Genomic DNA, 24,597 nt, shown 5'->3' on the forward strand with positions numbered 1-24,597 from the left:
TATTTCTTCTACTTCGTGCCTCTAAATCGACAATCTTGGTTTGCATGGTACTAATGGTTTTATCCTTCATTTGGAGAGCTTCCTTAATGGCAAGGATATCAAATTCGTTCGCTTTAGATTTCTCTTCTACCAAGTCCAGTCTGTCAACGATTTTTTGTAGAGATGTGTCAAATGTAGTGAACTTCGCCGATAATTCTTGTATGGCATTCTGCAAGGGTATGAGAGCATTTTTCAACTCATCAATGGGTTGCATGTTGTCAGGTTTTTGTCTGGTCGGGTCTTTGGAGAGCTCCGGTGAATTTTTGGATGATCTCAGTCTTTTCAGATCTTTTTCTGGAGAGGTAATAATAGCAGATATTTTAGATTTTATGGTTTGCGTGTCCATGCCCTCTGATTCTCTCGGCATTTTGAATGTTTCAGTCAAGAATGTAGTACTTCTATTAGCTGTCCCGATATGTGGTTCTGTAGATCAGGCCTCTAATGTCCGCGTGGCTAGTAAGATGCGCGCATCAGCTGTTTGTTTAACTTACTAAAAGCCAGCAGAATCACTATAAGATCTCCAAATTAGTTCACAGAGGCCGGTTAAAGTTTAAATTAACGATTGAAATGTAGAGAGCCTGTGATTTCCCAGAGTAAGCAGTATAACTGAAGTTAAGTCCTGGAGCAACAAGGAGAGGGTACCAGTTAGATGCCCACCATCTTGGATCAGTTTTTATCTTTATTTTGTACATCATGTTTGGTTGCTGATGAAGGATTTACTGAAACCGGTGCAACCATGTTGGTGTACGGTTATGTTATGTTGCTGTCTTGAATTTGGACATTAAATGAAGATTGCCTGATTCCAGGAGTTTAGTGCTGGTTTTTCTTTTTTAACTTTGGTTTGGTTTTTTAAGACGTGCACCAGCCGTTCGTGCAGGAGGAGGTTTTGGACTTATTCAGTTCATGTCAGAAGAATTTCATCATAAAACAGAATGGAATCATTCACTCAGTAGTGTAGCTGGGCATTCAAGAATGAATGGCATAGCAGAAATATATCTTTAAACATTTAAGGTGGGAATGAAAATGTTACTGTATACAGTGCTGGATGCAGAAGGTGAAATTGTTGTTATTCTTAATGCAGGCTTCAGATCATGTCACCTACCCAGTTAAGAAATGAAAATAAATAAAAAAAAATCAAATCATGCTCACTTGTAATACTAGTTAATCACCTGATAAATTGTTTTGAAACAGTGTTCAAAAACCAAGCTTAACTTTCATCATACCTCAGTGATGGAGTGAGAAGAAAGCAGTCTTTGCAGAACTTTTAGTATGATATGCATACCATGGACTAGTCCTTTACTGAATTGGATTCAATGTTCCTTTCAGCTATGACAGCTGGAAGTTCCAAGCAGATTCCCAGAATGAGGTCAGAACAATAGGCCCAGAATGATACAGACTTAAAGGAACAGTCACAGGTTTCATGTAGAGAAGACACAGCTGAAGACATGAGTGCCACACTAGCTCTGGACAATAAAAAATAGAGATGGTCAGCCCATCTTAGCAAGTGATAGTCAATGACTATGAATGTTTACCTGATGTGACAAGTGAGACAACTGTTTTACAAGACACTGTCATGTCAAATTATAAATCCAAAGCACCTGAAGTGCTAGGATCTCTACCAGAATTATGATGTTCACAAAGAATCAAGAAAGCACTCCAATACCTGTGCTTGTGAACTCCTGGGACTGCAATCCATGGGTTCATTGTGTATTACAGGATTTTTTGCCTACTTCATCAGCTGAACCATAAATTTCCAGCCCCCCCCAAACTGGACTGTATAAAAATACATTTGAAATGGCTGTGATGTAATATATTGAGAAGTGCTCTTCTGCCATGCCGCACCGCTTGAGACATCTGTAAAACTGAGCCTGAATTGGAGTACAACATGGGACTCTACATGACTGCAGTATTCACTTAATAGGCTCTCCTTGGGCATTCTTTTGCAGTATATTATAGTAAAACTAAATAAAATATTTGGGAGATGGTGAGAACAGAGGAGTAAAAAGTAGGGCTGCTAAATAAATGTTTCTCCATGACACTTTTCAAAGAACAGAATATGAGGGGGTTCCTATCACAAGTTCGAACCACATATGGTCGAGACCACACGTTCAAATTTGTAAAAGTTTGAGTGTTTGAATGGAAATCTTCATAAGCGGAGGTTTCCATTCACATCACTGTGGTGCAATCTCGGAGTTGGTATATTTAAGTAGCGGGTGGTGTGGGGGGTGCTGAGGAGCTTGCCCCCCTGCTTACAACAATTTATTTTTTTGTGTGTTCATTTTTTATTTTTTTTTTACCTAGTCGAAGTTCTGTAACTTCGAACATAATGCTTCAACCATTAGGTGTTCGGAGTTATGGAACTTCGACTATGTGATATAGACCCAAACATGAGGACATTCATCTACTCCATCTAGCAGAGGAGTTCAGGATAAAGAAAGCTCCATCTTTTCCATTCACAGGAAAAAAAAGACTCCTGAAAAGTCTTCAGAATTTACGGGTACACAAGCAAAAGGGGCATGATGGGATTAATCCCAGAATTCTTCAACAGTTGAGAGAAACATTGGTAATTACAATAATTAGCCTTCCTAATGTACAGCAGGAAGGTAAGGCTCTTGAAAACTGGGAGAGGGCAATGAGAATCCACAAAAAATGGTAGCAACCCAGAGGCTGAAAACTCTCAACTTCTCAATTTGTTCTTAGCTGCTGAGAAAAAATGGAATCTCTGCAGAAGAAAAGATTTCTGCATTTTTGAAAGCCTCTGTAGCAGTGGACTCAATGTATCAAAAGAATCAAAGCAGGAAAGTCATGCCAGTCGCAAGTAATAGAAAACTAACATATTCTGACTGATTAAGCATGGTATTAGATCAGAAATGGTTTGTGGGTGCAGTCTATTTAGACTTTAACAAGGCACTTGACACAATATGACACAATAAAATAGTAAACAACTTATACTTGATCTAAGTTCTATTGTGAAAACATGGATTATTTCTTGGAGCAAACACGTTGGCTTGTCAATACGCCACTGTCAACCTTTTTTTGTTGACATTTTTCATGCTGATACACTGAAAATATGATTATTTTCATTATATCAATATATATCATAAAAGGAGAGAGAGAGGTACCTGGTGGTCCTGTGGTAATGTTGGGGTACCACCTTCACTAAAACATAACAAATTAGGAACAACGTACTAGCATTCTTTGGCAGGTTGGATACATACCTGATAGTAAACATCTACCTGCAAGTTTCCCATCTGGAAGTGTAAATGCCATCCTTTGGCTCACCATGGTGCTCACACACCCACGCTGGAATGATAAGTATGTGCACCACATGTTCACATTTAATATAATTTCTCATGCTGTCACAGGTATACTGAATTTATTATCAGGTGGGGCTTGTTTTATGATTCATAACTAATACTGCTGATCTCTGTGCTCTACTAAAATGTTAATATCTTTTGTAAACAAGGTGGGAGGGTGCCATAATGGTTAAGGTGTTTACCTTACAAGCACAAGGGTCAGGGTTTGATTCTCACATGGGGTAATTGGCTAGGCTTAAAATGGCTCACAAGGGCAGTTAGCCTAGTACTAACCTATGAACAAGAGATACAACAGCAATCTCACTTCAACAACTAATGTACATAAATTCACCTGGTGTTATATCTTTTGCTCTGAATTCTAGGCCTGTTTGATTATAAATATGGTTTTCTTCCACATCGTGTCCATCAGGACCAGGTCCATTGTTCTTCAGCAGAGGACTTTGAGTATCATATTTTTCTGTTGGCTGCAATGGACATTCTTCTTTCCTGTTAGAAAAATTGTTATATTATATAAGGAAAACTGTTACATTTTGTAGTCAAGTTAATGAACATTATAACATCAGTTCCTACTAAAACAGTAGCTTTGCAGACCCATGGTGATGCATATCTTGGGTAACGGCAGGTCTGTAGTCATGTTTATGAAAAAGTGTCACTTGCTTACTTATAAGAGCAGCTTAGCAGCGAGCTGATTTCAGTGCTTCTGCAGAGAAACAAGCCTTAGTCCATTATGCTGTGGGTCTTGCCTGTCTCCATCTGAGACCTTGCAGCATTTCTGCCCCAAGGCAGCACAAAGATTTCACTTTAAAGTACCCTGCAGTGTCTGCTTACCACTTCTAAGGGCTAAATATGGCTGTGTATCAGCTTGCCATGTCATTCTGTAGGCATGCACAGTATGTCCAAACAGTTATGTCTCCTCTACTGCCTTGCTTCCCCCCAGGGTATTGCTGTGCAGATCCATCCAGTTCATTCACACATAGCATTCAAGCAGCATTACCTCTCTGTGCTTTCTAATGTCATGCTGTGTAACAGGCAATGCTGTTTGTGAGAGATGCAACTATTTAATAAATATGGAGGTGTCATTCTCACATACAAACATGGACTGTGATCAACAATCACTACCACCATGTTCTACAAGCCACATTAAAATGTCTTATGTTGAGGCTTTAAAAATTCTTGCCTAATCCTCCTAGACCCATGAAGATGAAGCCAAAGTGAATACTGAATACCAAATCATGTAGAGACATACCAGCATCAACGAGGTAGTCACCTCAATCAATTACACCACACAACTCTAAAATAAAAAATGTTTTAATGATTGGTGACTCTGTAGTTATGCATATCTGCTCTCCACTCACTACTCTGAAAAAAGATGGTGACAGTTAGCTATCTTTCTGGTTCCAGAATCTCAGATATCAGAAGAGTTCTTAAGACTCTTTCACCTAAAAAATCCAACTACAATACAGTAGTCATCCATGTGGGACTGAATTAAATAGAATGCAAAATCCAAAGGGATATGCCTGAACTCTGCATGCACATCACAAATGCAAGCAAGACACTGGTCCTGAATGAAATCCTCCTTTCTCCAAGAATGATGCCAAGATACAAAGAAATGATAATTAGGTTTAACAACTGGCTAAATAGCTGGTGTCATTTCAGGGGATTCAGTAAGTGTCCGCATGGGAGAAAATGCTCATCAATCCTGCATGCTTTCTAAATGATGGCCTGCTCCCATTTCAAGGATTCTGTATACCAGCTTAAGCCTTTGCTACCACCATAATGCATAATTTAGGCAGAACCCAGCTGCTGGACATCCCAACTTGGTCAACATATTAAAACCAAAATGGGATCATATTAAGCTGATTCTGATCCATGACAAATATCTCAGAAACAAACTGATTGATTTTAAGTCTCTCCTAAATTTAGAACACATCCACACTTGCACAGTTACTGAAACCTGGCTTAAATGAATAAAAATGGATGGTGCAGTGGTTGTGTTGTCACCTCACAGCAAGAGGTTTTCCGATTCATATTCTCGGCTGGGGTGCCTTTTGTGCAGAGTCTGCATGTCCTCCCTGCATTCATATGGGTTTCCTCCAGGTGCTACGGTTTCCTCCCACATTATAAAGACATGCGTCTGGAGGGTTTTTCCCCAGGCCTCCACTGAAAATTGGCTTTGTTCTAAGTCGGACATTCCCGGTTAACAAATGTTAAATAAATAAAAAGCACTCCCTCCACATCTGGGTTTTATACTTATTATTCCTACAGGCTCAGTGGTGACTACGGTGCTGTTTCCATATTTGTTATGGACTACATCAACTCCAGACAGATTCCCAGAGACTGACTGAATGTCAAACCACACTGAACAAAACAAATCATCAGCTCATAGCCTGTTGCAGGACTCCCTCTATGTCTCCAAAATATCATGTAGGGTTTCTAAAACTACTCAACCAGTTCCCTGTTAACAAGAACTCCATTACTTTAGGGGATTTTAACTACCCCTCTATAAATTGGAATACCAATTGTTCCCTATTGAAATGTCAGCACTTGAAATGCTGAGTGCTGAAAAGCCAAAAAAAAAAAAGACCAAAAACCTGGAGAAGAGTAAGTCTTGAAAATCACACTTATCTTAAAACTTCTTTTTGCAAAGGGGTGGGGTACAAGCTCCCCGTGCATCCCCACACCCCCCAAACTTATATATACCAACTCCAAGATCACCATGTCTTAAAGAGAAGGGAATATTCTGAGAAATGCCATCTCGGACTTAATATATTTAAGTTCGATCTTTTGGACATTCAGTCTCCATGTTTCGGGACTCGCTCTAGTGGGTTCTGCCATTTCAAATGTCAAACATTCTTAAATTTAATAAACAAAAATTCCTTGGATCAAATAGAGGACAAAATATTCTGGACCTTGTCCTTACTAATATACCTACACAATGCTCTAATCCCTGATAATCCCTCCCTCAAGTAAGTTGGAGAATAATATTGTGACTTTAACTTTCAAAATCTCTAAACCCACTGCATCCAATATCTTGAAATTCAAGCCTTTCAAATGTGCTAATCTCATCAAATTCTATGACAAGCCATCAAAACACTTATGGCAGCATCAGCCCCAATGTTGCCACAGCAGATAATTTCACCAAGGAATTCTACAGCTGTCTAAATAATTGTATGGAACTGGCAGTCACAACCAGATCTAAATATAATGGGAAATTCAAAAGCAAAACATCTTGGTTCTCTACAAGTATAAATAAGTACTACGATAAAACCTCCCTACAATATTAAGCAGATAAAAAAAAGGCATGTCAAGAAGAGTATCAATGTAAACATCTGAAATATTACCAAGAGCTTGAAAAATACTATTAGGTCAGCTAAAGCAGCCTATGAACATAGGCTAACATCTGAAGCCAAGGACAGTTACAAATCCTTTGTTAGCTATGTTAGGAAACTAAAGAATAACACCCAACATTGCTCTGTACTCATACAAAAAGGAACCCCCCCTTTCTGACCCAAATGACATTGTCATCATACTAGAAAACAAATTCAGTGCAAACCTTGTTCCAGTGACAGCTGTTCAAATCCTCCATCATAACTAAAAAACATATAGTGATGTTACTGTCTAAGATGAAAAACCCTTCCACCATTGACCTGATAATATACTTGGCAGTTTAATAAACAATACTAAACAAGCTCTGGCACAGCCATACCATAAACGATTTAACATGAATTTATCCAAAGGCTCTGCCTCTGAGGTCTGGTGCACAGCTGTAGCTATGTCTCTCCAAAAGAATGGATCTCTATAACCTTGGTAACTATAAACCCATCAGCCTGAGAAGTCTCATTTTAAATTTTAAAAAGTCTCATTTTAAAGCCATGGAACCTATTATAAATGACATGATAAACTATGATATCAAAAATCATATTGGACTATACCCGCTCAAGTCTAGCTTTTGTCAGGAGTAGACTAATGAATTTGGTTATCTAGTTTGAGAAAGTAACTGAGGCTGTTAGCAGTAGCCATGCTGTCCACACAGTGAACCTCAATCAGGCCAGGGCGTTTGACACCATCCCCCATGTTTGCATAACTAACAAGCTAAATGCCTTAAAGACAGATCTCCATGTGGCAAGATGGATAGCAAACTGTGTAAAAGACAAACAACACATAGTGCAAGAGGCAGACTTTTCATCAGAGAGTATGAGGGTGGCTAGTGGTGACACACAGGTCTCAGTGTTGGGATCCCTCCCATATGGTATTTACCTTTCTGATCTTCAGACCATGAACAAAGACCTCTAGCAAATGAAGTTTGCTAATGACTGCAAACTCAGTTTTGTTGTCAAATCTCCCTCTGATGTTCAAATGCTTCAGCAAGAACTAACATTTGCAAATTCCTGGCCTGAGAAATAGGCTCAAATTAAATGCAGAAAACTGCAGTATTGTCACATTTGGTAGACAATCCCTCCCCCAGCATACCACATAAACAATGCTCCTCTTCAAAATGAGAATGTTCTTCGGGATCTTGGAACCCTCTCTTTTTATCATAATGTGGTGACAGTAGTGAGGAAGTTAAGAGAATAACATCCAGATCCAAAGAGGCCATTTTCCCTTATACTCAGCATTGATTAGGGCAACTATTGAACACAATACCCCCTTTGGGATGTACAATAGAAAGTCCTCTGTGATTCCTAATTAAGATGATCATTGGCCAAAAAAATCCTAACCTACCAGGAAAAGCTGGTAACACTGTCCCTTTATTCTCTATGTTATAGACTCCTCAGGGGAGATCTATGCCTTGCCTTGCCTTCCATGCCATTAGAAACCCAGTAATCTCAGGTCTTTTGTATCACCACAAATCAAATTGCCCTAATAATATCAGAATCATAGGTTCATAGGGTCATAGGTTGGTACTAGGCTATCGGCCCTAGGGCCTATACATGTCTAGCCATAACAATTCCCTGGCTATTTCTTCTCACTCTATTTACTTTCCTGGACTTCTGTCTAGCAGGTTGACTGACGTAATCCCGGGGTGAATTTCCTTTCTCCCATCCAATAGTCAAGGTTCCTTTTGAAGAGGGTCAAAGAGGCGCTCTGCTTGACATGTATGGGCAGTCTATTCCAAAGTCTGGGAAGTCTCTGGGTCAGGAATCTATTCCTCCAGCATGTTTTGTTTATTGTGATGACAAGGTTTAGATCCCTGGAGCATGTGGCTCTGAGGGATTGGGATTTAAATGTAGCATGTCCAACAGCTCTGGGTTTGACATGGCCTTGTATGTTAAGCAGAGATCGCCTCTGAGTAGACGATATGCGACAGAGTATAGCTGGAGTTTTTTAAGGGGGTCAGCGTAGGACATCTGCTTTAGGCCTGTGATTCTTTTAGTGAGGTATTTCTGCGGCCTTTCCAGTTATTGCAGATGTCTTGAGAGGTACATACCAAACAGGGCATTATATTCTATAATGGGTCTAATGAGGGATGAGTGCAGTGGGATAATGACCTACTTTTTTCTGGATGAAAAGCCCTTAGTGATGAGGTGTGCCACATAGAAGGATTTCCTGACTGTTGTGGTGATGTGGTTATTGAAGGTGAGACCACTGTCCACCTGTGTCCCCAAGTCTCTTATCACACTTTTGGTGTTTTGTGTACTGCCACCTATGTGGTAATTCACAGGCACATGTTTTTTTCCCAAAGGGGATAACTATACATTTCTTGGCATTGAGCTTGAGCCCATGGCTCTGGCACCAAGCATCTGTTTCTGTAAGGCCCTTCTGTAGAGTATCCACATCATTTGGGGATTCAATAATGGCTTCCAGTTTGCAGTCATCTGTGAACTTTGTTAGCCAGAGTCCCTTAGTGTTGGCCTGTACTTCAGAGAAGTAGATACCAAACAAGAGCAGTCCCAGGACTGAACCCTGAGGTACTCTACTTGTCACTTGTCTGGAGCTGGATTTGGAGTCGGCTACTTTTACAGTGTGGGTTCTGTCAGTAAGCCAGTTGGCAACCCATCGAGTGATGTAGGGATTAATGCCCAGCTTAGTAAGTCTATCTATGATTCCAGAGTGGGGGATGGTGTCAAAGGCCTTGGCGAGGTCCATATAGGCTGTGTGGACCTCCTTACCCTCGTCCACAGCTCTGGAGACTGATTCGAAGAAGTCAATCAGGTTCAGGAGACAAGCTAGTCCCTTCATGAACCCAAACTGGGTGGGGTCCAATGTTTGAAGGTTGCTAATGTCTTTGTTTATAAGTTCCATGATAATACATTCCAAGGCCTTGCAGATCAGGCTCATCAGACTCTTGGGGTGGTAGTTCCCAGGATCCAAGGTGGATCCCCCCTTGTGGAGTGGGATAACTGTAGCTGTGTGCCACTCAGTGGGCACAAAGCCTGAGGTGAGGCTATGATTAAACATGACACTTAGGTGAGGTGCCAGTTCATTTTGTAGTTCATGTAATACACAGCCAGGGGTGTCATCTGGTCCCATGTATTCTTAGCTTTGGAGAGTGCGTTTTTTACCTGTGTGGCCATTATTACCGGAATTTGGAAATCTTCCGGTATTGAGATAGGCCATTTAGGGGGTGAGGGGGGTGAAGGCACTGAATTGATCTGCCAGGATACTGGCAATATCCTAGGGATCAGTATATTTAATGCCAATCTGTTGTAGCTCAGAGCAGATCTGAGCATTGCCATTTAGATTCTTGACATAGTTATAGAATGCCTTGTGGTTGTCTTTGGAATCTTTGGCAATTTTATTTTCATAACTAGCTTTGGAGAATTTTATGAGGGATCTCAGCTTCTTACTGAGGCTGGTAAGGGAGTTTTTTGCATCCTGGTAGAATTCAGCAGTCGAACTTTCAGTTCCCATCTGCATGGGTGTCATGAAGGTTGTCACTTCTGACTTGAGTAGCATGAAGTTGGCCCTGGAGAATTTTTTTATGGAGGTTTCCTTACTGGGGGTTGGGAGTGGGATGTGGATGTTAAGGGTTATTAGCTTATGGTCAGACCTGACCAATGAGGGGATGACCATAGGTGTGGAGCATGGATTTCCCATGTTGGTAATGACCAGGCATCTAGATCATCACCAACAGTTAAATAAGACATGCTGGAGACATAGATTATCATGCAGTGCCTCCCTCATCTATGGAACTGATCTGCACTCAATGCATACTAAATAATGTAAAGGATAAGGGATGGGTACTCACAAATTCACCTTGGCCTTAACCAGCCTAGGTCCCCTTGAGAGAGGGGGTGTGGTCTAAGGGTGGGCGCCAACAAGTTGTAAATGGTCACATGACTCAGTTGCCTTTTATTTTCTATGATCCTGTGAAAAGAAAAACCCTGGACAGTTTTGTCAGTTCTATAGTAACTGTTTTAGAATATGTAAGATCCTTGTTTTGTCTCTCTGCATTTACTGATATTTTACATGGAATAGGTGTGACTGTTCTAAAAATTGCCATTTTTAATGTATAGACACTATCATTCTAAAGTTTCTACATTTTAATATCTTTGTAAACACTTATTTCATGTAACAGTTAATATAATTGCCTGTTAGTTGTAAAAGAACTAGATGCCTTTTTCAGAATTACAGTGCCATAGTATGTATCATTTCCATTTCAACACATTCAACCATTCACACTATGATTTTTTTCATACTTACAAGTCATCACGTAGCAAAGAGTGGTGGTTATTCTCATAGCCACGCTTTCCTGGGGCAAGGTGAGAATTTCGACTCAAAGACTGAAACCCTCCAGGCAGATTTTTCTGTAAAACAATGTCCTTAATTGAGGACTATAGCTGAAACTAACATCGTATTTTATAAGAAACTCAAACATGTTTCAAGATTTGTTACATACAAGAGGCATAGCTGGGGGAATCCCTCCTCCATGGTGAAATCGACTGTTCATGGAGAGCTTGTACTGGATAGCATCGGTGAGTTTGTTCACAATTCGCTCCTGAGCTGCTCCTGTGTCGTCCTGAGGAGTAAAAAGCAGCAAGAACAGAAAACAAAATGGTTCAACATCAGTAAACGTGAGGAGTACTTCAGAATGTATAATCAAGAAATCTCTTCCTAGAAGCAGACAGCAGCTGATGCCAAAGGAGAAATAAACCATTCCCACATGCCAAATATTATGCAGCTAATAAACTCTGTGAACAGAAAAAAAACAGGCTATAAACTAATTGTTTCCTAGCAGTCTCACAAAATTTATAAGTGGGTTTCATTACATTCAAATCTGCTGATTAGCTGCAAATGACAATGCTAGTCTACAAGCTGTTATGAACAATATGGTTTTAACATTGATGTGTCTGTTATAGCTAGTGCCTGTAGTAGTGGCATGAAAAACAATAGGTGGCCATGGCAGCTTCCTGACAAAAAACACTGCATTGTTGAATGCTCAAATGATAGAAAATTTCAAAATATTGAAAGAGACATTAATAAACAAATATAAAAACATTTTCCATAAAAACACATTGCCCCTGCACTTCCTATTTTGAGGCTTCTTCCAAACAAACCTGAAGCAAAATTGCACTAACTCACAGAAAAGTGAATCTTTGGTTATGCAGATGAAACAACTGTTGCCTTTACTCTGAGCTACTAGGAATCTGCAGTTAGGATATTTAGTTAGAAAAATGCGGAGTTAATCGACTGGGAGGAGTACAGGAAGGAACATAATATACCACAAAACTATGCCTTCATACAATTTTAGTATTCTTTTTTTTCATGTGAAGTGTTTTTGTATTAGTTTATATGTCTTTCAATATACAGAATACTTCTAGGATATCATCATTCAATAAAATGTTTATGCATTTTGGTTTTATTGAAGTGTAATTATATGAGATGGTATTGTCCAGGAGCTCATTAATGAATCTATAATATATATATATATATATATATATTTACACAAACACACACACAAACACACACACACACACACACACACACACACACACACACACACACACACACACACACACACACACACACACACACGTGCGCGCGCGCCCACACACAATCCCCTCAAACATACCTCTAGATGATGCTGCCCTAAAATTTAACTCCATCTTTCTCAACATCCTAAACTCTCTTGATCCTCTTAGAACCATAATAGTTAAATCTTGTTGCTCTCTCTGGCTCACCCAAACTGCTCTACTCTAATCCATAAGAGATTCTGCCTGGAAACTTTGATGTAGAACTAATTCCCACTCTATCAAAAATATCTAGAACCCCGTAACCTGGCTAACAAACATATTTATACAGACAAAAAGAACTTCTACCACACATCTGTATCCAACAATACCCCTCAAGAAACTGCAACCATTTTCAACTCTTACTTCATCGACACCATTAGCAAACTCACGCAGTCCTCACACCAACCTAACCCCTCACCTCTCACCACTCCCTCACTACAACAACCTCTGTTTTCACTAAATCCTACTCCCACTAGCTAGATCAAAAATATTCTCCTAAACCTTAAACCATGTTCTCCATCTGCAGACAACCTGCCATCTTCTTTTCTCAAGGTGGGTGCTAACGCCATAATATATCCTGTCTCAATTCTCATAAATCAGTATATTAGAGAATCCATAGTTCCTGCTGTCTGGAAAAAAAATTCTATACAATACCTATCCACAAAGGTGGAAACTCTGTTGAATTCTCCAATTATCGCCCTATTACCATACTTTCACCCCTCTCTAAAATTCTAGAACACTGCATTCATGAATAACTTATGGCATATCTTACCCAAGAAAACCTGTTCACCCCAACCCAACACAGGTTTCGCCCCCACCACCACAACTGCTCTCATCTCCTACATTAACTCCATCTGTTATGCCAGAGACAATAACAAACTTGCACCCTGTCTCTTTCTCGACCTCTCCAAAGCATTTGACACTGTCTCTCACCCTATCCTCCTATCCAAACTTTCTCAACTTAACCTATATTCAGCTACTATCTCCTGGTTCAACAGTTACCTCACTAACAGACAACAATCTGTCAGATGGCTCTCTTCTCTCTCTCCCTTTCTCCCCATTAAAATAGGAGTACCACAAGGATCAATTATTGGTTCCCTTCTCTTTAATATCTTTACTAACCAACTTTATACTTCCTGTCCACAGTTATATCTCATTAATATGCAGATGACTCGACTATAATCTCTTCTGCTGATAACCTCTCTCACCTACTATCCACTACATAAAGCTATTTCAACCTCACTGAAACATGGTTTATCAACAACCAACTCTTACTCAGTCCTAAAAAGACTAAACTTCTACTCTTCCTCTCCAAATCCCTTTCTCACCTGAAATTCTCATTTTCCATCTCTTCCTTCAATAACACAATCATTAAACCTGATACCCACACTAAGCTCCTCGGGGTGATCATTGATGATCAACTTAAATTTGACCTTCATGTACTTCCAAATAGAAAGAAAACCCACCAAAAACTCGGTCTTCGCTACAGAAACAGACGTTTCCTAACATCTGACTCCAGAATCTCACTTGCTCAAGCTTACCTTCTTCCTAACTTCTTCTACAGCTGTCAAATCCTTAGTAACCTACGGTCCTCTCACTACTCTCTAAACTTGAAACCATCTATAATAAGGTTGCTAGATTTGCTGATAATCTTCCTCCTAAAACTCACCACTGCCTTGCCCTCAGGACACTTAACTGGCTAGAGCTTCTGCACCATTTCTTGCTTTCTCAACTTCTCATGAACCACTCCCTCCTTACCAAGCCATCATCCTGCCTTAATATCCCATCACTCATCTCCTCTTACACTCCCCCTTGACTTCTTCGAAGGTCTGACCAATATCTCCTAAAGATACATAAACATAAACATACCTTAGGTCAGGCACTGTACAGTTATCTCCCTGCTCTTTCATGGAATAAGCTTCATATGACCCTTAGAAACATCACTCCAGTCCATGAGTTCAAGAAAGCTCTGAAGAAACACCTTTCTAATTCTTGGATCTATCTCTGTAATCATCCTACCTGAACTCCTTCCCTTCCCCTCCCACTCCTCCCAGTTATTTTATACCATATCTCCCTATATCTACCTTGTTTCTCCCACTAACACCTATTTATCCTTTAAGCTACTCTCTTTTTATTTCATCTCACTATTTCAACTTCTCTCCATAACCTAACTCTACTCTGTACTTGTCACCTGCCATATGTGCCCGTGTTTATTACCTGGTTCTCAAATATTAGAATTATAACACCTCTGGTTTGTAATTCAAATTGACACTAAACTGCTCAGCAGCCTACTAACAACTATCCTAAATTTCAAACTACCAGGTCTCAGCAATTTACCTGGTCTTAGTTCAATTGTATCTATACTTGTTTGTATTATTCTATAAATTATTGTTAATTTTTTTCTTTCCTCTATCGGTAGCACCCACTGCAGATTTACTTCTTAACTTGGATATCTTTATATTTGTTAAATCATTCTTTTTAATTACTTATATTTTGTGTTTTGAACTTTTGTATTTTTTGTATCTTAATTTGATGTTAAATTTTGTTATGTGGCGCTCGGCTCCTCAGGCCTCCGCTGAAAAAGGGCAGTTGCTCATTCGGATTATCCCAGTCAACAAATGTCAAATAAATAAATGAAAACACACACACACACACACACACACACACACACACACACACACACACACACACACACACACACACACACACACACACACACACACACACACACACACACACACACACACACACACACACACACACTCAAATAATGAATAGATGACACGATGGTTAGCCTAGAGTGCTTCAGTAGATGCTGCCTTTCAAGAAAATATCATGGTGAATTTCATAGCAGTGTGTTGTACTGTATGAGCCAGAACAGTGTTTTCAAGGATTAATCTCCTTTTCTCCACTGTGATGTGACTGTTGAGTTGGGAATTATAATGTAGGATTTTTTTGTGAGTGTTTTTGGGTTTTGACTCACTGGTTTTCGATATTCATATTTTGTAAACCAGTGAGTTGAAGGAGAGTGCTTCAGTCACTTGAAGGCAAACCCCAAAATATTATGCTTCTGTTCTACTGCTATATAAAAACAACAGCTGGCAATTTATGATCAGACAGCTTTGATGTTTGTTTCTGACAGCTACAGTGATGGGATGGGAGGAAACGGTGAAAATCATATTGGAGTCAAAGAAAGAATTCTGCTGTAAAAGCCAACTTGTCCCATGATGCCCTCAGATGGACAAACATCACAGAATATACCAGAACTCATTTCTAATGGTAGTGATCAAGTTGGCATAAGGAAAGGGTCTGCCTGGAGCTTCAGATGCAAATAACTGGGAAGAGCAAGACAGAACAGGTAGTAAACTGACGAGTAACTGATGAGTGACTTAGGTCAGACTGGAACATGGGAGTTTTCACACTAGTAATCAAAGAAGTTGATACAGTTTGAAAATAATAACTGTTAAGATGTATTGTTTCTGATCCATTCTGGATTTAACCATTCATATTATCATTAACTAACCCAAGCAATATTACTATGGTGTTATCCACCCACTTAAGGCTGGTAAAAAGGTTTAGTATGACACGTTTGCTGATTTCTTGTCACCTGAAATAGTTGTTCATTTAGCAGAGTAAATTGAAAATATTGTACCTAAAGGTTCTATCACTAGTTTCCTGTCTTATCATGATGTATCTCTTTCCAGGAATACCATCTCTCTAACTTTCAAACTAGTTTTATGTCCTACTTCAGAAACTCAGAATCTAGTGTTACAGATGACTTACTCCTAGAATATCTTAAAACTGTTGCATAATCAATTACATATCCCATTACCATTCCAATTAACAAGAACATTAAACTGGGTCTAGTTTTAAAATAAGCACTAAACATGGTTTAATTCCTATAATTTGATAAAGGTGCCAACAGAAAGTCCGAGAATCATAACTGCAACCCTCAGAACAGTGAGGTGAGAATTTAGGTGAAAACAGAGGGAATGTATTTATTTATTTAATTTATTTATTGACATTTGTTGACCAGGAAAGTCCAGTGGGCCAGGAGTCCATTTTCAGTGGAAGCCCAGAGAGAAAAGCTCCTCTACTAAAAGATATACATAGTTAAAGGCATTAAAACAATTTTAAAAAAGCAAGTTAATAAAAATTGACAGAATTATTATATACATATGTCAACAATTGATAAAGTTGCTATATACATATAGTACATATACTAGGCACAGAGTGTCAAAAATGTCATATGATTTATCAAGGTGTGTTCAAAAGAACTTTTGAATTGATAGTGTAGATAGGAACAGTTGAATTGTAAAGGTTTGAGAGAAAGAGGATGGAGGAAGTAGTGCAACAGTAAATAGGAAACAAAAGTAAGGGGATATTAAGGCATTTAGGTATTAGACATAAAAAGGTAAGAGAAGGTACTATAAAATGGAAATATGGTGTGGAAAAAAGTTATATGAGCATAGCAGCTGAGGAGTGAAGAAAAAGAGAGGAAGTATGTTATTTAGTGAAGAGGGTTGGTGAGAAGAAAGAGAAAAGAAAAAAAAAAGGAAAAAGGGGGAATAGGAAGAAAAAAGGTACATATAATTGTGGGCACAACAACAGATCTGATTGCTTAGGAAGCATTTGTTCAAAAATAGTTTCAAGAATGCAGTATCTCAGCGTATTCCCCCTAGTACAATGTACAACAGTCTTGGAGTTGTTATAATATATAAGTAGCAGGATTATGCGGGTGCAACCCCCACATTAGGGGTTAAGGGGTCAAAAATACAGGTATAACAATGAGTTTTGCTATTTGCTTTTTGTTCAAATTGCAGTTTAATTTTCCAAGTGTCAGGATTTACAGTATCAGTTTTCCTACTCCAATAGGTAACCAACACAGAAAAAGGCAAATGTCATACCCTTTCACAAAGAGGGAAAATACATTTCTCTAAAAGGCTTTTGATTCCTGAAGTTTTTTAATTAACTGAAAAAGTGCTATATATAGCATGAAAGTTCTTGAGTGTTTTCATGCATTGCATATATTCTGTGGATTTTGAAATAAAATTTGATCGTGGATGACCCATTGTTCCCAGCATGTGATTTTTGATTTGTACTTAGGATTTTACTCAGATCTGGGATTTATCTCTAGTTTTCTACGCTGTTTTTTTTCTATTTGGGGTCAATGGACATGGCTGAATGCATGGCAGCAGAAAATGAACTGGCTTATACCCCTCCCTTGTTAGCGAACATACTATGAGAGATAAAGCTGTTAATATTCTGAGTCAAACAGAATCCATCGATACTTCGCCAAGATTCAACTCATGCGTCTAATCCTGAAGTTGTAACTGCCACTGAGAAACATCAATGCAACAAATACTGCAACAACTGGCTGAGTTAGCAAATAAAACGATTAAGTATAATAAAGGGCAATGGCGGTGGTTAGCTTCTGAAGATTATTTACAACTTCATTTTGTACCACAAGGTTTGTGAATTTTGAAAACGCCGACCTATGGCAATTACTTCCTGACCCTGTTGAAGAAATGACAAGAATTGAATCTTCCTTTAGGCTCTGACTGTATGAATTTAATAAATGAACACTTTAGACTGATAGCAGACAATCTTTTGAACAAAATTACATCAATGGATGATAGTCTAAGAGACAATCAACAATTTAATAATTGTTCAGCTAAGTTTACTGAAGTGCTTGATAAAGTAACAGCGTTTGAATCATGTGTGAAAGCTGCTAAACAATGTAAGCTAATGTGTTATATTAATGATTTTAAATGAGGCAATGTTTTTTTTTTTTTTTTCTTTGCCAAAGCAGTCACTTTAAAGAGTCATGTGTTTCAGACTACTGGCAATATGAATGCTGTAAGAGAAGGGATTATGAATGAAGTGTCAATTAATTAACAAGAAATTAATTTATCTATAGATGATTTTTCAGAACTCCCAAAACTAGCACTCCCCTTTTGTAAAGTAAAATCTTCCAGCCGGTCAGAGACATGTTTGTAGAACGAACAGAGGCACCCGAGGGGGAGGGAGGGGGGATCTGAGGAAGCAAAAGATAGTTACATGCCTCATAGCCAAAAACAATGGTAGTTATAACAAGACTTAGCTTTTAATATCTCACCTTATGAACTTTCAGTCGATAAAATGAATTTATTAAATAAAGGGCTTAAGTTTATACCATCTACAGGTAATAATATAGTTGATGTCATTACTGATCTAGGTATGTTTGCTAGAAATATTAATTTAAAAATTAGCAGCAGAACTGATAAACTGTGAATGTTTTAATAAACCTAGTACTTTTTTGCCTAACAATCATCCACAGGTGGATGCCTTTTTAAAATTGTGTTAACATGATCTTTACAAATTTTTATATAGTAATGTTAATAAGAAAGGAAAGATTTACAATCTTACACCACATGAAGTTAAAGCTTTGAACCACCTGAGAATGAATGAATACATAGAAATTAAATCAGCAAATAAATGTGAAAGCATTGTTGTTCTTGATAGGAAATTCTACTTAGAGCATATGAATGGTCTATTAACGAGAGAATGCCAACTGGCAGACAATACCTAATTTTAAGGTGAATTAGATGGTATCTAAGTTTAGAACTTTGTTATATGATATTCATATGAATAGTATAATCTCTCCTGATTTATTTGAATATTTTTATGTTTCTAACCTAGTTGTACCACTAATACACACTCACTAAAATTCATGAGTCATTAAATAATCTGTTAGTGCGTCCAATACTGTCTGGATGCAGATGGTTTACAGAACCTGTATTGATTTATGTTGGTAAACAATTGATATTGGTGCTTGATACTATACCTACAGTAATAAAAGATACTGATAATTTTTAGAAAAGTCTATATGAATAGCATGGGAATTAATAGTATTAGTTCAGACGTCTTCTTAATTACATTAAATATTCGGTCTTTATTTACTGCTATTCCAAATTCCTTCAGCAGTGAAAGCATTAGAGTTTATATATACAGACAAAGAAATTATAAGTGGGCACAGCTTGTGCCCATAGCTATGCCGATTTAATTTTAGCTCAATGGGAACATATTTAACTTTTTGAATGGACATGAGTTTCTGGAAAATATTCTCTGCTATTTGAGATTTGTGGATGGCATCTTTTTTTAATTTGGAATGGTAATCAGAGATCCCTAGAAACAATTATTATTTTTTTATAAAAAATTTACCATACATAGATCACTTGAGAAAGTTAGATTTTTAGATTTTATGATAGATATAGATAAAAATACAAAAATAAGTACTAATGCATTGAATAAAGGAAGTGAGAAAGAATAATTATTTTAATTAGAAATGGTATGTATCCCAAATTTGTCTACAGGAACATACTGAAGGGACAAACATTACTTACAGCAAGGCGAGTTAATGAAAATGACCAACTGAATGAGGCTTTAGGTATCTTGAAGGAAGACTTTCAAGCTAAGGGGTGTTCAAGCAAAGAGGCCGAAGAACTTTTGGCTGAAGTACTAATACACAGGAAGAAAATGAAAAGACATTATTTAGCAGCAAGGAAACTGAATGTGAGCAAAACACAGCCAGGAAGTCTTATTTGAGGTGTCCCCTTATTTATAGTATGGACATTCATTTGGATTGTGATATTACTAAACATAACTGGCAGTTACTAACTGTTGACCCCACACTGAATAAAAACTTGAAAGAGTCACCCTCCTTTTCTTTGAAGAATAAGGCAAATTTACAAAGACAGCTTTGCCATACCAGTTTACGAAACATGGGGGCCAATAAATCTGTTAAAACAGGTATTTTCCCACGTTATAGTTGTAATTACTATCAACTCTGTTTTGAAACAAGATCCAGTTATACAATCTGCTCTGAAAGTAACATTTCATGTATGTCAGCATACTGATTGCAATAGAGAAAATCTAGCTTATTTACTTATATGTGATAAATGGAAAAGAGTGTATAGAGAGAGTGAGACTGTGTGTGTGTGTGTGTGTGTGTGTGTGTGTGTGTGTGTGTGTGTGTGTGTGTGTGTGTGTGTATGTATGTATATATATATATATATATATATATATATATATATATATATATATATATATATAAATGCATATTTATAACATTAAGAATGATAATGTTAAAAATGCATTAGCTACATGCATCAAGGAACAAAGAAACAATCGCTATTTCAAGGTTTATGAAGTTACACATAATATTTCCTAATCAGAGAGTTGGTGATTAAATTAATTCCACAAAAGTTGCAAAAAGGCAGTGGATTATTAAGCTAAATGCTATTACTAAACCTGGGTTTAAAGATATACTTAATATTAAGATAATGCTCAAAAAGAAACAACTTAGACAGTAATTAGTTGTCATGTGACTAACATTTTTGATAAACTTGTATTAAAATACCGTTGATTGCTGAAGTTTTTAAATCACTTGAGAAAGAGCTCTATGTAACAAGAAAGTGCGTGTGTGTTTTCTTGCACTGCATGTATTCCATGGACTTTGAAATAAAATTTGATTGTGTGTGACTCATGGTTCTCAGCACAGGATTATTGATTTGTATTTGTGAAGGGAGATCTCAGCAGTAGTGCACCAACTGGTCAAGCTGTATTTGGGTGATAGGCAGGCTGTAAGACTCATAAGACTTTTACTTCACAACAGCGTGGGATAACTGTTCCTTTTTTACTAAGAAGGGTGACATCATTATGACAAGACTTCCTTCTAGTGCTTCCACTGGCTGTGCAGTAGTTAAGGCTGACTTCTGTTCCTCTGATCTATAGGAAGTTTCAAGTTTCACATTAGGCTGCACACACGCACGCACGCACACACACGATCTATTACATAATTGGGGGCATTTTGACAAACACACACACACACACACACACACACACACACACACACACACACACACACACACGCACACACATACACACATATGCTTCTTAACTTTGGATCTCAGATTCGTTGCCTTTTGTTTTTTTTTCTGGTTTATCATTCTGGTTCTTAAGCTCCATTTACAAGAGTTATTGTTTTTCACCTGGGTGCCAAATGGCCTTTAGTGTAAAGAGTTTTGTTATACCTTTTTTTTTCTTTTTTGTCTGGGGAAAGACTAAGACTTAAATACTAGTTCTCCACTCCAATTTATTCAGACTTTGTTTCATTAGTTTTTCTTATTCTAGCTTGGACTGCACTATTGACTTTTAGGCTTAGGATCTGGTCCCATGGTCTGCCTGATTTCGTAACTTTCTGTTTTGTTTTTGTATGGCTACCACTGTCTACTGCGTCAGCTCTGTCTCTTTTTATTATTTTTTTTCAGACTGGTTGATTTGGCTCTTACTGCTGGAGTGTTAGTTGCAAGGACTGATCATTATTTGTACTCCTGTCTGGATCTGGATTCTGGACTTAGACATACAATTACAGTTTTGTTATTTATTTAGTTAGTTTTTGCACATACTATTTTTATTTTTAGTACATCTCTCTGTTCCACTTAGTTATGTTCATTTTTGCCAACTGGTTTACATAACTGTTTCCTGTGGTTAGGGCATGTGATGAATTGCTTTTGTTAAGTAGGCATGTTGTCTTTTTATCACTGACACACAGAATGTATCTCAGTGGGACTGAGGTTCAGAACTGACCTTGGCTTTCAACTCTTTTGTTGTGACCCTTCCCTGTTGGGCTGTAAGGGGGCTTTTGTTTACATTAGGTTTGCTTATACTGGTAGGCTAGCCTATCATGAGTTACTTGATCCTTTGTATTCATGTATATATTTATTTTTTCCGTGGGTAAAGCTGCTATTCAAAAGTTGATCTGGTGAAGTCCAGGTGGTGAACAAAAGCACTTATCATAAGTAAAAGCTGCTCAAATGTCTTACTCAAAATAATTTTTTTCTCCATAACCCAACAGAGTTTCTGCCCTAGTCATAGCACAATTTCTGCTCTTATTAGCTTTACCAGTGCTATTAACTACAACAGAAATAATGTCAACCCAGTATAAGCATTCTTATTGGATTTATCAAAGGCCTTTGACATAGTTTTCCATCAAAAACTTCTCAATGAACTCTGCTCCCTAGGTCTAAATAAATCCTCCTTCCCCAGCTTTAATAGCTATTTTACAAGTAGACAACAAACAAACTCCATACTGTCATAAAAAAGCAAACAAAAAATCTCCAATGCTACAGATCCTCCAGGAAATCACACAATAGTCTTCCTCATCTGTCAAATCCTAGCTAGGCACTGCAGACCTACTCCTAAATCCAAAAAAGACTAAACTAATGCTCTTTTTACCAAAGCAGTTTAATACTCAAAAACATAATTTCCTTATTGTGTCATCTGACAAGACAACAATTGCAACTATGACAGAAGCCAAATTACTAGGAGCACTCCTAAATGACAAACTCAAATATAACCAACATATTCTCCAAACCATCAAAAATGCACACAAAAATAGGCTCCTTATACAGTGAAAATCAGTATCTTACAGTAGCAATAAGAAAATCAATAGCAGCAACCTACCTACTCCCATCTCTGTTTGTATGCATCACATATCTTCACTAATCTCAGCAATGCCTTCAAGTCTAAACTTGATACATGCTATAATAAAATAAGATTCGCCACATAATCATCAGATAAAATCCACCACTGCACAGCTCTGAAGGACCTAAATTGGCTAGAACTCCCAAATCAGCTAAGCTATTCTCAATACACCTCTGCCCACAAATGTATCTACAAGCCAGATAGTTGCCCCTTTCTAAAAAGTATCCCTACCATACAGCAACAACAGGACACTACACACCAATAATAAAGCTCTCCTAGCTGTAACTAACTCAAAAATTCTGCCAGAAGCTCACTCTGTTCTCACTGTTTCAAAACTGGGGAACTCTATCTCATTAGAGTTAAAGCTTACAGAAAACAATAAATGCTTTACAAGTCTGCTAAAATAGCATCCGAAAGACATTTGGCTCTGTTCTTGCTCTGCACTCGGACAATGTCCAATCCTGAAGAAAATACAAGCAATAGTATCTCCTAGAAAATGATAGCCACTCTGTACTAAACTCCCAAATAGTGATTATTACACTTTCTCTTCTACTGCTGTAAACATTTAACTTATTATTACTTCTTAACTATCTATTTCTACTTAACTGCGGTGGTGGTGCTGCGGTAGCATTGTCGCCTCACAGTAAGACATTGTCCTGTTCGATTCTCAGCTAGAGCGTCTTCTATGTGGAGACATGTGTGAATGGGTGTACCTTCGTTGAAGGTTGTGCGTCAGGGCCGGCAACTCGGCATGTAAAAATCTACTGCCAATCATTAGCGGACTGGAGTTCCGCTGTGGTGACCCCTAACTGGGAAAAGCCAAAAGACACAACAACAACAACTGTCTATTTTTACTTAATCCTTGTTCTCCCTCATAGTACCATGACTTACTGATTTCAACCCAAATATCGATCTTTGCCTCCCCTTGTTTTTCTTTTTCTGTCTGCTACAACCTTATGCAAATGCACAGTTAAACTCTTATTTTCTCCTCTTGCTATAGTCACAAATTGTATGCTATGAGGTTAGCACAAATCATCTGTCACACCCAGCTATGTATGCAAAAATATTGATGTAACCAAGATTAATATATACTGTATATTGAAAGTGACCCAATAAAGCCACGGACGGAGGCAACCAATATATGTAACATTTTATTAAAGAAAAATTCACACTAAAAACACTCCATCTCCATGCTGTTTGAGAATCTGTTTTCGTTTCATCAAATGGATTTTCAAACAGTGTTAATGGAGATAAGAGTGTTTTTAGTGTGAATTTTTCTTTAATAAAATGTTACATATACAGGTTGCCTTCATCCGTGGCTTTATTGGGTCACTTTCAGTGCACCTTTCATGGTTTTATTGGATTTGTTTTGTGTACTTTTGACTGTACTTGGATTTTATATACTGTATATTGCCTGTATATGTGAATATTGTCTATTCTGATTTTTATTTCTATTGAATTTTGACTAGGGTGTTCTATGATGTTCTTATGATGTTATGTACACTTATATGTATGTATGAATACATTTTAATAGCAGTGCTTTGTGCTTTAAATAATTAACACACATCTTTACTTATGCTTATTTGTTAAGCTGCCTTATTGGTTTTAACAGCTTAATTAATTAAATGATTTCATCAGTTGATTAAATTAAAGTTAATTAGTGGATGGTTTAGAAGTATATAAAAGCTATCTAATGGAGTAAAGTTGTATAAACCTGAGGAAGCGTGCTTGGATGCACGTGAAAGCGCTTGTTACACAAT

At 37.8% G+C, this 24,597-nt stretch overlaps 1 protein-coding gene across 2 annotated transcripts in view; it reads right to left on the reverse strand.

Moving 5' to 3' along the window:
* Nucleotides 1–24,597, reverse strand: part of TTC24 (tetratricopeptide repeat domain 24) — a 268,837-nt gene that overhangs the window by 90,785 nt on the left and 153,455 nt on the right. For both annotated transcript variants that reach the window (XM_044079776.1, XM_044079777.1), the window contains 3 exons: nucleotides 11,197–11,316; nucleotides 11,001–11,104; nucleotides 3,688–3,842 (listed from right to left, as the gene is read on the reverse strand). In XM_044079776.1, the coding sequence (XP_043935711.1) occupies nucleotides 3,688–3,842; nucleotides 11,001–11,104; nucleotides 11,197–11,316 (379 nt within the window). The remainder of the gene's footprint in view (nucleotides 1–3,687; nucleotides 3,843–11,000; nucleotides 11,105–11,196; nucleotides 11,317–24,597) is intronic.

This window comes from Protopterus annectens, chromosome 8.part0 (assembly GCF_019279795.1).
Source record: "Protopterus annectens isolate FY-2018-M chromosome 8.part0, PAN1.0, whole genome shotgun sequence".
NCBI classification, from domain to species: Eukaryota; Metazoa; Chordata; order Ceratodontiformes; family Protopteridae; genus Protopterus; species Protopterus annectens.